Here is a 16,738-nt window from a genome sequence, read left to right as displayed (position 1 = left end):
CATACTGGAATGAGTCCAGCAAAGAACGACTAAAATGATTAAGGGATTGGAGAATCTGTTGTATGAGAGGCTGAGAGAGCTGGGATTGCCTAGCCTCAGGAATACAAATCTCAAGGGGCAGTGGAGAATTGTATCCATTTGTATAAAAAAAAAATAATGGGAGGAAGTAAGGTCAGCAGAATGAGACTCAGTAGTGCCCTCTGAAAGGACAAGGGGCAATGGACACAAATTGAGATACAGGAAATTCCACCTAAATACATCAAAATGTTTTTACTGCAGCAGCAATACAACACAGTAACAGATTGTGTAGACTGGTTATGTAGTGTCCGTCACTGGACATACCCAATTCCAACTGCACAAAGTGACAAGATCTTGAGCAACTTGCTCTAGCTGACTCTGCTTTAAACAGACCTTGGACTGAATCATCTCCAAAGGTCCCTCTAGCCTCAACCATTCTCTGAATCTGTTCCTTCCAATCGCAATCATGCTGTGGATTCTGTGACAGCCCTGAAAGCTATGAAGTTGAAGGCATCTTAGCACTTCTGAAGCCTGAAGGTCCTGCAATTACTTCAGAGATGCATGGATGGACGACTCCCACATTAACTATGAATTTTTATATTTTTGTTGCAAATCTAGAACAAGTACTTCTGGCTTAAACGTGTATTAAGAACAGCATAATATGCTTGTGCTAAGAAAAGCACAAAGGAATCAGACAATGTCACTTTTTCAGATAGTATTTCTAAATCTAGTGATCAGTTTCTAAGAGGAAGCAAAAAATATGTTCCTAACAGCGAATGTGCTGCTTCTACATCACAAAAACTTTGCTTCAGCTTTTCAAAAAGTAATTTCTATGGACATAAAAATAGTAAGATTCGCTCTTGTAAGAGCTAACACTGCTGACCAATTGTAGTGACACGATGGTGACACCTCCAGCAAACACATTGCATTTGCACTTTCTCGGCTGTCTCATCTGCTTAATTTACAAGAACTGCACAAGAGTTCTCTTGTCTGCTCTCCTACAAGCTCAGCTTTAAACTTCAAGCTGCCTCCTATCTGCTCCATACACTGTCTGCACTAATCACAGCATCATCTTGTTTTCTTTCATCCAGCTGAAGTAGAAAGGTTTGAAAATGACATGGAATGCATGCACCTAAACTGGTAGCAATGCGATAAATATGGAAATACCTTAGATTGTCTTGGAAAATGAATGAATGAGACTTTACTAAATGCCAACACAGAATGGTTTGCATTGGGATTTACCTGTAAATTAACTGCAAGAACACAGTACAAATACGAAAGCTACACTAACATTTAACAGCAATGCCGAGCAAACTTGAGCACTGACTGCAGGACTTTCCCTCTTGCTACACAGAAGTGCAGTGAATGAGAAAACACGTCTACATGCTTGTTCATCAGGAGGCTTTGGCAGAGGGCATTTGTATTTACAGTGTGAAAGGAACCTGCCACGGACACACAACATAAACAATCTGTGGCGGTTCTTTTTAATGTATTTATAAAGGTCTCTCTATGAAGTACTTTCAGTATACCAACCCACAGGTGGATGGCACCACAATGGTCTATGCAGGCTGTAAGCTACTGCTCCACACAAGGGGTATCTTCCTAGATACAGAAAGAAAAAACAGCCAAGTCTTCCTGCCTATCTCTTTATCCATTTACACAGAACTTGCTACAGAATCCTTTAAAATGAAAATCACTTCAATTATGCAGTGCATGATTTTAAGGCAGCAAAAGAAATCTAGTTTTTCATTCATGTTGCATTTTCATAATGGAAAACTCAAGGAAAATTAAAGATTCAGAGGTCTAAAGAGCAAAGAAACTGAGTAAGAAATATTTTTAGGTGTACAAAATTATGCACCCTCACAGTGAAAAGGGCCAACAGCAGTGCTTGTGCTACAGCAGGAATTCGTCCAGCAGGTCAAGGGAAGTGGCTCCTTCTTTTCTGCTCAGCACTGCTAAAGCTGAACCATATAATGGTTTTGGCTGAAAGGAACCTTTAAAGCCCATGTAGTCCACCCAGCCTGCAATGAGCAGGGCCATCTTCAACCAGACCAGGTTTCTCAGAGCCCTGTCCAACCTGATCTTGAAAATTTCCAGGGGTGGGGCACCTACCACCTCTCTGGGCAACCTGTTTCAGCATTTCACCATCCTCATCATAAAATATTTCTTTCTTATATTGAGCCTGCATCTACCATCTTTTAGCTTATAAACATTACCCCTTGTACTATCACCAGTAGAAAGTTTGTCCTCATCCTTCTTATAAGGCCCCTTATTGAAAGGATGCAGTCAGATCTCCCTAGAGCCTTCTCTTCTCCAGGCTGAACAACTCCAACTCTCTCAGGCTTTCCTCATAGGAGGTGCTCCATCCCTCTGAACATCTTTATGTCCCTCTTCTGGACTTGCTCCAACAGGTCTTTCTTGTGTAGGGGAGCACAGAGCTGGATGCAGAACTCCACGTGAGGTCTTACCAGAGCAGAGTGAGAGGGGAAGAAGCATCTCCTGTGACCTCTTGGGCACCTCGCTTTTGATGCAGACCAGGATGCAGCTGATTTCTGGGCTGTGAGTGCACACTGTTGGCTCACGTCAAGCTTGTCATCCACCAGAACCTCCAAGAGCTTCCCAGCTGGGCTGCTCTCAATCTGACACACTCCCATGCCCAACAAGAAATTGATCCAGTGACCCTCCCAAAAGCTAATAGATTCCTCTGATTTTCACATTTTGACTGGTTTATTCCTTTTCTTACAGTTCGCTATTACATTAGGTAACAAAAATGCTCCACATACTCCCTTAACCCAAAAGTCCAAATCTGTAGGCTTCCTGTTAGAAGACTGAAATTATAAACTAATGTTTTATTGTGTACTCAAACAAAGTAGCAGTGTTCTGGTTTTCAGTTTAAGAGTTATCTGCAGGGGAAAGTTATCACCAGATGACAAGCTCTAGGTTCCTGAAGGGAAAGCCTAAACTCTGCCACCTAAAAAGCCTAACTACATGCATCTAAAATAAAAAAGTCTCAGTAGTGACAGCATATTCAGACGTACTCTTACCTAAGAGTCAAGGAGCAAGTATCTTACCTTGAAATTGTTTTCTTTCGGTTTTCTTCTCATTATTATATTAAATGTCTCATAAACATCTTCTGCTCCATTTTGTATTGTATTGGTCATGTCCTGCTGATACTGGTTTGGGTCCAGAAATACTCTGTATGTTCTGCAATCACCTTTAAGTCTTGGTTTGGGTTCAGGACCTGTCCGTAATGAAACGGCAGGATTAGAATTTGACTCAGTGCCAAAAGCAAATTATCATTCAAATAAGTGATCCATAATTGTTCCTCAAATGAAATTAGTTTATACAGTGAAACTAATTTTTGCGCAGCAAGAGAAACATCTTCATTGCACTATTCTAATAGTTTTTGAATATAATCTATTTTATTCCTTAACCCAACATACTAGATTTATTTAATTAATACAGCTACATGAGATTTTACCAGAGGAAACTAGTTAACCATTCTCAGGCTGCCTATGGAACTGGTTTGGTATTCTCCAAGTATGTATCTAATTCAATGAGCATTCCTTAAAAGAGAGGAAAATTATCAGTTAGGCTGTTAAAAATAAAAAAGAGAGAGGGAAAGAAAAGATAAATCTTTTGAACAAGTTTTGGTATATCATACCTTCTTCAATAACACGCCCTTTCTCATCCAGCATGCCCTGAATTTCACAGCCTCTGACATACACCAGCCCAGTCTGCTCAACAAAAGGCTGTCGTCGGTCAAACTTGGTGCCATAGGGTTGCATGGGACGCACCGTGATCAAAAAGCAGACGTCGTGCTTCCGCAGACCTGAGCCCCAAAAGGAACAGTCAGTGATTTGACTGAAAGGCATTTTCCTTATCAATTCCATAACATATATACAACAGAATGCACTAAAATTTCTTTTAAATAAAACCCCACCTGGATAGAGTATGATTAGTTTTGTTTCAAAATATGCCTTGAACTTAAGAGAATACAAAACCATAGGCCATTGTGATATAATACCAAATTTAAAAAGTAGAAAGTGAATGCTTTTTTCATAAGAACAAACGTATTTATTTCAAGGTTATTCTTCTCCCAATAATCCTATTCCAGTTACACAACCTAGTTATTTTCAGTCATCTCTAATGAAGTCTGGCATTAATCTCTCATTCTCATTGACTTCTTCCAGACAAACATCCAACTAATTTTTTTTCTTTTTTTTTACAAAAAGTTAAGCGCAGTGCCCAGAACTGGGCACAAAATCTTAAACCAAGTTATCTGTTTAATAGGGTAAAAGGTCACTTAACCAAGTTACTTGCTTACTGTGTTACATTCCAGTTTATAAATTCCAATGTAACTTGAGGTTTTTCCTTTTTCCCTCAGCACTAACACAATGTTGGGGAGTCACATTCACTTGTGAGCAATGATGACCTCTGATCTCTCCATTCTGCAGAGGTACTGCCTGGTAAGTTATTCCCCCAAAATGCATTTGTACAGTGACTTGTTCTTGCTTAAAAATCATCCCTGCTGAACTACATCCTACTTTTAAAATGCTGCTTCTCCAGTTCACTAACATAATTCTGAACAATAAACCTTTTCCCCAGTATACCTCCAGATTCTCAGAGATCTAAGACACCTTCAAAATTCAGAAAATATGCTGTATTTTTCATGAGACATTTACTTTCTCATTGTACACCAGATATTACCCAACAGAAGGCAGTTTCACCAAGATCCCGTTATGTCAGGCGATCACTCATGAGTTCCTCATCTCAGTGTTGACTTAAAACATTTTTTTAAAAATCGTGGACTGCTTTAGTATTTAAACAGCTAGGTGCACCACTATATAGATACCTTCAAGTATAGTGAACTCTCTGCTATCCTTCTAGATTTTCTATTTCAACAGAAATCTACAGTCCCAAACTTGTATCTGCTCATTTATCACACAGTCCAGCTTTAGCATCTGTGCTACGTGACCTGTAATCACACTACGTAGCTCCAGCACATTTATCAGGTTTCTCCAACAAAAGAGAAAGGAGTGACATTTCCTGATAATACAAGTGCATGCTTCTATGTCACTTGCCAACACGGTCAACTAAAGTTCAAATCCCCAAGCAAAAGAAGTGTTGCCTGTGGATACTTATAAGAAACAGCATTTGGTACAGTCAGCACTTCGTAACATTCAAACATACTGAAAACTACTAAAGTGCACTGGTTTGAATTAAATAAAAACTTCTCCTCTCCACTTGTGTATGAGACAGATACCACATTCCCCATACTTTTCAATATGACATTTTTAGCATACACATTATTTAAAATGCTAAGTTAACTTTCCACAGACCCTGTAAAGGACAGAATTTTACACTTGGTCACCGAATGACATCAGTCTGAAGGAATAAACATTCTGTTCCCAATGAACATCTAAGTACTTTAGTAATTTCCATCTTCACTTTAGGAAAATATAAACGTATTAAACCTGGAATTTGAGGAACTGACTTCTGAGCAGTGTATTAGGATTGACAAATCTGTATCTTGGATTAAAAACCCCTCTTCTTACAAATAAGATTACACCCAGATGTATTTTATGAGCACCTATTTTGAGCACTTTATTTCAAAGAATGTTAAGTACCTTCCCATTCATCTTTGATGTTATCTCGGACATTCAAATTAATTGTAACATCTGCTCTTACTCGCATGGGCCAGTTTTCACCAATGTTGGGCTTGGCCACCTCCACCACTGTGAAAGAGACAATGGGTTGTGCCATCCTAGCCCATCCACCAAAGACCACACCTCCATATTCTGATAACCTAAGAAATAAACCCCAAAGTTTTGTTAGCCATTATCTGATAACAGATTCAATTATTTTTTAAACTGTGAAAAAATTTATCACACAGTAATTTTTAAGACAAAAGTAGAATTCTTAACTGTATGTGCTAGTGAATTAGATTCACGTAATCCTGCATTTTAGAATCAAAGCATAACATGAACTGACTTATATTTCAAAAAACAAAGGCAACTTATGCTAGCATTATAAAAAAAACCTCACAGAGACAGAAGAAAAAGGAAAGATAACAAAAAGCAACTACTGAGTATAAAAGATATCACACCAAATAAACCCTTTAAATCTAAAGAGGATTAAAATGTGGCAGATGGCAAATTCAAGAATACTCAGCAACATCTCTCACAAACCAAAGCTGGTGACGTTTACATACTTTGTAACGTCAGCCAAGGCTTAGTACTCATGGAGAGCTAACTCATCCATCTTAACACAACAAAGGCTGTTTGTTAGCACCCAAAATACTGCCTTTAACATACCTACAGGGATACATATCCACAAACCCTTAAAATACCACCCCTTGGGATGGCAACACCTTATGGAAGGAAGGAGTAAGTATGAAGCAGGGTATCTACGTAACAATTTCAAACACATTTAGTACTATGTACTTAGTATACACACAGTATCAGTTTTTGGTTCTCAAATACACTTTGATTAGAAGTGAACTGACTGGTTTGCACCAGTTAGTAAGCATTACCATGGTTTCATCCTACTGACACTATCTTCAATGTCCTGTCTGATCTCATAGGTAGACTCCAAGCGGAAAAGATTGAAGTTCCTCAGCAGGTAGTCATGGAGAGTCAGAAACTGCAGATTCAGCTTGGGGAGTGCCAGACAGCCTAAGCATTTAAGGGTAGAAGGGAAGGGGTATTTGAGGGATAAACAAACAAAAAAAAAGAATTAATATACTGTTTCTAGGAATTCATACATATGTACACACTCTACTGTACAACTGCCATGGCTGTTGTCCTTGGAGATTCTAAAAACTACCCCTTTTATCAATAAGTACCTCTAAAAAGCATGTATTTTTCAGGTTCTATCTAAAGGAACCTGCAGAAGATTGAAGGGATTTTCATCCTTCTAGCAGTAATATGGTGAACTTCTTAAATATTAAATCCATGAATGTATTCAGACTGTAACAAAATTGAGTTTATTAAAATCAAATGCAGAGCAAAGTAATGGTCTTTGGAAATGCAACAATTAAGTTAGCATTACATAATGATGAAAAAGGCTCATAAACTAATAAAAAACATGCAGCATCCAACAATTTCCCAATTCCCATGCTTTATGTTTATTAGATGCCATGAAAACCATTAATGTAGAAAAAAGGTTTAAGTCAAGAAATCAAATTTTAATACACAACTCTAAAGTTTCTGTTACTGGTTTGCTTTTTAAATGAGAATGAAAAACATAGGAAGATTAGATCTTACTACATAAGGAGTATTAGAACTCCTAGACAGGTCCTAAAGCCTCTTCCACTATTTTAGGATAGTCTTAGATGCAAATTTTCCATAATTAAAATTCCTGTAAATTACTCATTTAACATTACTGGACTACTATTCCAGTTTGACACCTATGTTTAAGATCTGTGAAATCATCTTGCTTTTGAAACTTGCAATATTATTGTTGAAACCTTTCTGTGGTATAGGTACTACACATTGACTTTCACATGCACTAATACACCAGCAGTGAAGAAAGGCAGCAGAACACAGTAATTTCTATTCTGGAAAGCCTGATGGTGATAAAATACTTTAACACATTTCCCAACACCAAATAAGAAACCCTTGTCCTGTAAAGCTAGTTATATGCACATATGCACAAAGGGCAGGGTGTGAAGCAACACCTCTTTAAGGCTGCACAGTATTTATCAGAGAGATGTTCTTCTTCCCTCATTTTCTAAAAGAAAATAGAAACAATACTCCTATCCTTCTTGGGTTAAATTACTCTTACATAAGTTTTAGACCAAGCTAATTAGCTACTTTTAAGAACACAAAAAAACCCCTTAAAGACCACAAAACCAACACTGTCTTGTTTGAAACCAGGGCAGGAGAATACATGGAGATTAAAAAGAAAAGGTGTAAACTAAACGAAGAGAAGCGAAATAGAAAAAAATACTTGTAACAGTCTGACAGCAAAAGAAATACTTCACAACAGCACCATCAATATCCTAACTGCAAAAGCATTCAACACAGGCGGAAATGTTTCCACTAGCAACCAGTGTTACTTAACAAAATGACATTTCATCATGAACAGAATTTCTTTAATGCATTATTAAAAAGTCACAAAACAGGTGTGGTGAGCTACTTTCTCCTCCTGCCCCCCCTTCCCTCCCCCACTGTAACCCATATATTGCCATTAATATATTTGGCTAATCAAACATAACCACACAGCACACAGAAGTCAGCCTCCCAATCCAGGATGAATGACAGTAAAGCCGCCTTGACCTGCATTTAAGAACCTGAATGTTTCAGAGCATTAGAACAACCTATGTGCTGTTCACTGAAACAAAAAAGAAAATTAAAAAAAAAGACTTGGTTTATATATTAATTTCCTAGAAATTACAGCAATCTCCCTGGTTTAGGGTTTTTTTACTTTATTTTGGTTTGGGGTTTTTTTGGGGAAGTACAGTCTCTTCTTTGTTGCCTTTTTTTAAGGATTAAACATCATCAGCAGGCCTTTACAAGAATTTGAATCAGCTTTTAACTAATTCCATCACACTAAAGAAAAATACCTTTTCCTCTTCTTGGGCAGATCTCTAGATGACCTTTGTATCATATCTTGTTCAGAAAAAGATCCTTTGTTGCCTCTAACCCTGCCTATCTAAAGTGGTCATCTCTTTCATTAATACTTGTTTCACAGAGAATTTATCCAAAATTACTGATTTACGCTAAGCAGCTGAACTTACAGCTTATACCTACACAAAAAAAACCCTCTAAATCAAAACTACATGGAGAAGGGTATGGAATACTCACTGCTGAAACCCAAAAAAAACTTTATACTAATCTTTGTAGATATGCGTTGCTATTTGAAATTTCCACATTCCAAATTAAATTTTTCACATTTCTAATAAAATTTCTCATGATCTATGTTACAACAATAGTTTTTAAAAGTAGCTAGACAAAAATACACATGCTGTTTATTGCAAACCTTAAAATTACATCTTTCCTGTTTGCAATACCAGCAGGTTTGCTTCCTTGATCATGAGCACATTAGGTTCTCAAAGTAGCCACCTTTCAGTGACTGCATGTACTTTTACCCTGAAACAGAAGTTAGAAAAGTAGCGTTAATTTCCTCCCATTACCACCCTTCCCCCCTCTCCTATTTAGAAAGGCTTTCTTGAACATAATTCAGTGCAAAGCATGGACAACAGCTTTTCTTCTGCTGTTTCCAACCTTTTTCACCTTACCCGTGCCTCACCTGGTAGTACAGCACATCTGCTATCCAGAAGCAAATAAACACCTTTGTGTAAAAATAGATTTTTGGATTTTTCTTTAAATCCACTATGTATTTGCCAACAATTTAATCTCAAGAGTTCCTGATTCATAACTGAAAAAGCCCCCTTGATCTCACTCTAAGATACTGAAAGATGCCAAAGTACCGTGTGTAAGTTTCTTGGACAGAATAAACATAATACAACAGAACTCCTTTTTTTATCGCAGCATTTACTGTTCTGTTCAACATTTGCTGAACTACTGATCATACCTTCTCCAGAGTAATATTCAGTTGGTACAATATTTTCATCCCAAATAATCTTCTCTGTGGGATACAGAGGCATCTGGTTGAGTTGCTGAATTTGAGATATTCGTCGCTCATGACGGGAAACCTAAAGAAAGGAAGCATTCCAAACTTCTCTAAGTCAAAAAGGAACAACAGAGATGTTTTTGAAACATAGACATTAATTCATAAGACTACTGGTGGTCACTTGCATTTTCTCCATCAATATTTTTTAATTAAAAATTTTAATATAACTAAACACACACAGTGACATCAGAAGATGAACAAACACGTAGTCCAACTACTGGTCAGAGTACTAGAACCAAACAATCATCTGGCTATTCAGCAGACCAAAAATGGCACAACAGAACTGAATATTTTCAGTCAAGGCTCAGCAGACAATCAACTTCAAATAAAACTTATTTTACTTTCCATTAAACAAATGGTCAGTATCTAACTAACACTCATTCAGTAACAGTTAGTCTTTAGTTTCCTCTTTGGGACACAAAACAAATCTATCCAATACTACGATATGTTATCTGAACAAGTATCTCTCCATGGCATCCATAGGCCTCTTAACCTTAGAAAACTACATGAGCAGCTTTTTAAGAAATCAACAACCACAAAACATGCTTATGAAAGAGATTTTAAAAAACAGTTATGCTATTCTAATACTGACATCAGATTAAAAGCCTACAGTAATATTGGTATACCTTGAATATCCAAAAAAACATGGCATGCATCAAACAATATTTCAAATTGGTTTGAGGCCCAAGTAGGTACTGAATATCTAGATCTACTTTAGCAATTTTTTTGTTTTTAAATGAGACAAAAAAGGTTCCTGAACTCAAAACCATTGCCAAGACTCTCCTTATTGACCTTTACAATTACACCAAAAAACCCACACATTAGTTTCTCAAGGAAACTACAATTACGAATAGGCATTTTCAAATAATTTATATGGTTTTAAACCCCATCTTAGTATATGCCAATTATTGCTATAACACGGATGTGGTTCATAGGTAGTTCAGCAAAACATCCTAAATGACTACTTTACTGCAGTGTAGTCGCTGGATGCAGCTATGCCTTGAGCTTCCAACAGAAGAAGCACAAGCAGCACGAAGCATGTCCTCACCAGCAATTCCAGCAGAAACTCCTTGTCGTGGCTCGTGTCCTCGCCCTCGGCCAGGGGCGGCAGCAGGCACAGGTACGACGCCACCTGGTGGAGAACGTTGGAGCTGCACAGCGAAAGGAAAAAGAAAAGCCTCTGTCACACTGAAACCAGAGACAGCACACACTGCAGCTTCTTTTTCCTTAAAGAAAATCCCAGCTGTGTCTTTTGACCAGAGACAAACAATTACGGGTCGGTCTTTCAAGTGAAGTTTGTGCATAAGGTGTAAGCTGAACCTCACACCTACAACAAACATGGCAAGGGATGAATATTTTTTATTGTTTCAAGACCTGACACAGAACCAAACAACAAAACACACACTGTCAAAATACCATACTGCTATCCTTTACTCACAGCATCTACAATATAGTACAGTTAGTACAGTGGCATACTTTCATGATATCTGTTGTAGTTGTTCTACAGAACAGAGTAAAAAAAAATAAAGAAATTAGAGGTTAACTATTACAAGTTAATTACTGCTACAACTGCTGTAAGCAGCTAACTTATTTTACAGAAAATTAGTACTTTCTTACATTCATAAGAATAAAAGAAAAATAAAGTTATTTGTCACTTCTAGTGAACCCAAACTCTCCCTGTCTCCCTATTTTAGCATATGTAAAGGCACTGTGACAAGTCAGAAGGAACTGGTAAGCCACGTGAGAACGCACATGAGAAGTCAGGAAGAAAAAGGGCTGGAAATTTGTTAAATTTAATCATACTGAGAACCAAGAATTTCAATTTCAATTTGGTAACTTACCTAAGAGGTCCAAATAACTTCACCAGTGCATCACGGGTATCTACTGCAGCTACATTTGAGAGTGCAAAGTCATATAACTCTGGGAAATGTGCAAATGCTGCTCTCTACAAAAGATCCATGCATGAAAACTGGATGTAAGCATATTAATGAAACAATTTAATAACAGTTTAAATATTTAGAAAAAAGCATAGCTTCTTCTGACTTATAACATGCACTATTCCATGAACCCTACCAGAATAGAAATACAAGCCAGATTAAATCTCCATTTTTCTTAACACCATTTATTTGTTATCCTGGACTTCTGACACAGTATTTTTCTTATACACCCTTCTACCAGCATTTGTTGTCATTAAAATAAAACATAAGGGAGCAGATATGTAGCTTTGCAGCAACTAAGAAAGGCAAGGAACAAGTTTAACTTAACCATGCTTCCTTGAACTGTTCTGTTAAAACTGATGGGAACAATTCTAACAAGCATGTGTGAATTTGTCTCTTTCGTACAAGGGACCACGGCTGGCACATGTGCACACTGATCTTGAGGAAATGCTGCCACCTACTGCATCACCACAGGGTCCTACAGCATCCTGCTTTCCCTTCTTAACAGACTTAACAGGAACCATTATTTTTGGTAACACAAGGTCCAAGATGCTGATGTTTTGCTAGAGCATATTATTTCCTCATAGTCACATCTGCCACACTGAGGTGTTACATGTCTTCAGTATGGTACAGGCGGTCAAGCTAAAGCTTTTTCTGTAACTCAACAGGGAAAATAAGGGGTTTCATTTAGGAAACAACCTCATGCCTATTCCAGATGCAAATAAGACTAGAACAGCAAAACCAATCCCTCTGTCTCTCCTAAGCACTTTATCCTCTACTTACCTGTAGAGAAGTAATTCTGTCATAGTGAATTGTGGTCATCTCATTCTCTGTCAAAGCATTTCCAGTCTGATCATTGATTTCAAAGCCAGTGTAGAATTTGAGCATATCTAAAAGCTGAGACATCATCAATCTAAATTAGTAGATCAACAATACGAGACACCCAAACACAAACAAAACCACAATTTAAGAGGACAAATGCACAAACAAAAACTCCTCAAAGTCCTAGAAGAAATGGACTAAGTAGTGGTATCTACATTTTACACATGGCTGATGCACAAAAGAATTTGTCAGGTACTTCATCTGCAAGCCACCAAAATTCCAGTATAGTCCACAAGCAATATGGTTTCTTGATATACCAGTACTTGAAACTGAAATGAATCACAGTAAGGTTATCTTAGCCAGAGGCTGTCACTGAACCCAACTTATGGCTTGCTGCTACCAAAAGGGAGAGGTCCTGCACCCTTCTGCCCTCTCTGATGGCAGCTCTGAAATTCATCCTACCTTTCAATGGGATTATTTAACTTGGAGGAAGAAAATTATTCAGATGTGCTGCTGGCTTTGTGTTCCATCAATACTGACCCTCAGAGAAAATGAACAAATGCAAGAAATGGGGGACAGCAAGCAGCAGGAAAAGCAGCTGACATGCAGGAAAGGGGACAGATCTTCAGATCCTGCTGTAAGAAAACAATATACTAGCTATGAGTGAGTAACCTGAAGGACAGAAGTGAGAAACAGCTGCACTGCAGAACAGTGTGAAGTCAAAATGAACAAGAGAAGAATGCAGTGGTGACAACTTCAGCTATGTGTGTGGTAAAGCATGCCAGAAGCTGCACTGCTTTCTAGCTTGTACTTTTAAGAACTTCTCAAAAACAGAAGCAGAAATATTACTCTGCTTTTGTGAGACCCCATCTGGAGTACCATGTTCAGCCCTGGGGTTTCCAACACAAAAAAACCCTGTGGACTTGTTGGAAAATCTCCAGAGGAGCTTACTATAAGGCTAAAGCACCTCTTCTGTAACAACTGGCTGAGAGTTAAGACTGTTCAGCCTGGAGAATAGAAGGCTCCAGGGAGACCTTACAACAGCCTTTACAGTACCTAAAGGCAGCTACAAGAAGGACGGATAAGGACTATTCACAAGACATGTAGTGATAGGACCAGAGGAAATGGGCTTAAACTGAAGGAGGGCAGGTTTAGATTAGATAGCAGGATGAAATTTTTTACTGTGAGGGTGGTGAGGCAGTGGAACTGGTTGCCCACAGAGACTGTGGATGGCCCATCCCTGGAGGTATACATGACCAGGCTGGACAGAACTCTGAGTAAGCTGGTCTAGTAGAAGGTGTCCCTGTCCATGGCAGGGGGCTTGGAAATGGATGATCTTTAAGGTCCATTCCAACCTAAGCCATCCTATGATTCCATGAAATGTAAGAGCAGTCACACAGGTACAGGTAAGAAAGAACTACTGTGTGAAATATTAAATAAACATGTAGTTTGCATCCAAAGAAAAGCCTATCTTTAACAAACAAATAAAAAGCAGAACAACTGCAGCATTCAGAAACAAGGGGAACAAGAAAGTTCTTTTCAAAAACTTTGTATCTCACCTGGCAGAAGAGATGACCCTCTTTCTCTCTTTTAGCAAGACTAGACAGGTAACAGTGAACGACAAGATGGGAGTCATCCAACACTGTATTAAACCAGCGCCGTGTGGGAAGCAAAGCCTGTGGTAAATAACCTCACGTTAATACAAGCAACTCTTCAAAAAGGCAAGAAATCCTGGATTCTCAGAATTTTCCATTTCAAGAAGGCACATTAAAATAGATTGCAGCAATTATTTGCATATCTAATACCCTAACAGAGGTATTAAAGCAGCATTTAGGTATGCCAAGACACTGGATTTATGCAGGTAAGCTGCTATGAACACAGTCCTTTACATAACTGGGAACATGGCATGAACTTGCCATTAGTGAGAATTTACCCTGCCAGTAAAAAAGGAAATTAAATAAACTAGTTATTCTACTACTAAATGTCTACATAATGATTGTGTGCTACAAATGATATGTCAAACTCCTTCTGCATTGTTTTAAATGTCTGTTTTCTACACTAATTTCATGAATTTTAAGCTTGTCTTCCTCACAATTGCCAACTGTTTCTTCTAAATACAAATAAAATACTCAAGTATTTTTCAAATCTTCAATAACAACAAAACAGAGATCTTTTCTTCTGAATGTAAATAGCTTAAGCTGCTGTATGTAGCAACTGTTGAACAGCATACAGTAACAGACCACAACAATTTAAGAGAAAAATTAGTTGTTCTCTACAGACTGAATTTAGAAAGCCAAAATGCATCCGCATGATGCTCAGAACTAAGATGAGAAAATAAAAGTAGAGAATGTTGATTGTTCTGCACAATAATTACAAAAACAAACTCATAAAACTGTAAGAACTCTCCATTCAATCATTACTTTCAAATTACCAAATTACCAGTTCTGATGGCAGTGTAAGCACTTTAATATGAAACAGTAATATTCTGAAAAAGGGTTCAACACAAGAAGGGCCCACTAACACAGTACATGCTACATAGGCAAAAAGACTTGGATTTACAGCTAATTTCTCATTTGCTTGTTCCAGTCACTTAAACAGACTTTATACCTGTCTGAATTCTAACCCTTCTGTAGTACCTAGAGAACCAATATTAAACGTGCTGCTTCTGAACATTCTAAGTCAGACAGACTTTAGCTCACCTTCCAACCTATTTTCTCTTATCAGAGTATATTACATGCATAAGACAGCAAGCTCTAATTTATTCATTCTATTTCAACTACAAGCACAGACTACTTAAGCAATTTAACAGAGTTAGCCTGCAGAAATTCACCACAAAGCCATTTTAAAGTTCCCTGTGATACTCTTTCAGAAAACTCTGTCTTATTTCAGAATGCCTTCTGAATCTGAAGTTACTCTAAATAAATAATTACTCACGAAAGAAATTGTAAATGAATACTGATACTGGGGTGCTTAAAATTGTCTCACTTCCCTGGTATCTGCTGAAAAATTTCACAAAACCTTGCTCCACTCCTCATTACTCTGTAACAAACTGCAGCTCACCAGACCTGGTACTTCGAAACAATGAACTGTAGTCAAAAGGTAATAGCTTGCATTTCAGAACTAGTGTGCTGCTTTCTGGGATTTAACCCAGTAACACAAAAGTCACTTTAAGTGATCTGTTATGCACTGGGAAGAATAATTCTGAATTATTCCTACCAGATTAAATCATCACACATTTTCAGAAGTTGCCAGTATTATTACCACTATTCCAATTAAATCCCCTTCACTGAGCACTTTAGGATCCTAGCTTTGTCTAAGAATTCATCTGGCTTATCAACATTGCTGGCCAGTTCCCAATATGGATGCAATGCTACAACCTCCTATTTACAGATGGAAAATCACTATTAAACAACCATGTGCACAGCTGTGACATAACCACCTCCTATTTGGAATAAGTCTGTAATAATTACTTTATGCACTTAAACCCTAGAAAAGTACACCTGGAAACTGGCTGAATCAATTTAATAACTTACCTCAAGGTCTAGCATGAGTTCAATAAACCTCTCACAATAATGAACTTTGTCCATAGAAATAGGACCTAGATAAAAAAAAATTAAAAATCTAAAATTGATTCTCATCACAATACATTTACACTAGCAAAATTCTTTAAAAATTAAATGCTACAAATATAACAGTATTAATTTTAATCTTGTTAAAAGCTAATCAAAACATTCTTCTCTTTCTAAAACAATCCTTTCTTATATTCAAAATAGAAATAGAAGTAGTAATAGAATCAGAATCTCAGGAGTGACTTTATCAACGTTGAAAAACCTTGAATGTAACAGGCAAAAATGCTCACTTCCATGAGGTATCACTGGCCCACTATGCTTATTAAGAACTTCTAATGCCATGTACTGAAAAATATATTTTTAAAAGCTGTAAACAAGATGTGTGCAAAAGGCTTTGACCATATTCAAGGTCAAAGTGGTGACTACTAAGGGGCCTTTACAAGCATGTCAACACACACTAAGTCTCCTTTAACAACTATCTAATTCTTATAGCCCCCAAAGAACTGCTGAAGTAAATGTGGCCCAACTAATTCACACATTCCCAAAACCAGGTCTAGCATAATTTGAAAACATAGGATAGGTATCCTTTCTGAGGAAGCCACATTACACAAAATTTACCCTTACAGCTCAGGTAAGAGCTGAAGTTTGCGAAGAGTTTAACAGCAAAAACAAAACTCCGGGAACTGATTTCACCCAAACTGTGCTGTAGTTAGAGCATAATAACCCTTTTCTGTTAAAAGGCTAACACCTTCC

General features: G+C 37.6%; 1 protein-coding gene across 2 annotated transcripts in view; it reads right to left on the bottom strand.

The window, feature by feature from the left end:
- Nucleotides 1-16,738, bottom strand: part of AQR (aquarius intron-binding spliceosomal factor) — a 51,218-nt gene that overhangs the window by 24,341 nt on the left and 10,139 nt on the right. For both annotated transcript variants that reach the window (XM_082282733.1, XM_082282734.1), the window contains 10 exons: nucleotides 15,950-16,014; nucleotides 13,976-14,092; nucleotides 12,378-12,491; nucleotides 11,499-11,602; nucleotides 10,706-10,808; nucleotides 9,559-9,679; nucleotides 6,554-6,695; nucleotides 5,649-5,827; nucleotides 3,683-3,850; nucleotides 3,090-3,259 (listed from right to left, as the gene is read on the bottom strand). In XM_082282733.1, the coding sequence (XP_082138859.1) occupies nucleotides 3,090-3,259; nucleotides 3,683-3,850; nucleotides 5,649-5,827; nucleotides 6,554-6,695; nucleotides 9,559-9,679; nucleotides 10,706-10,808; nucleotides 11,499-11,602; nucleotides 12,378-12,491; nucleotides 13,976-14,092; nucleotides 15,950-16,014 (1,283 nt within the window). The remainder of the gene's footprint in view (nucleotides 1-3,089; nucleotides 3,260-3,682; nucleotides 3,851-5,648; nucleotides 5,828-6,553; nucleotides 6,696-9,558; nucleotides 9,680-10,705; nucleotides 10,809-11,498; nucleotides 11,603-12,377; nucleotides 12,492-13,975; nucleotides 14,093-15,949; nucleotides 16,015-16,738) is intronic.

The sequence above is a fragment of the Coloeus monedula genome (genome assembly GCF_965178545.1).
Source record: "Coloeus monedula genome assembly, chromosome: 6".
Lineage (NCBI taxonomy): Eukaryota > Metazoa > Chordata > Aves > Passeriformes > Corvidae > Coloeus > Coloeus monedula.
Note: the sequence above shows the minus strand (reverse complement) of the source record. Positions and strands in the feature narration are given on the sequence as shown.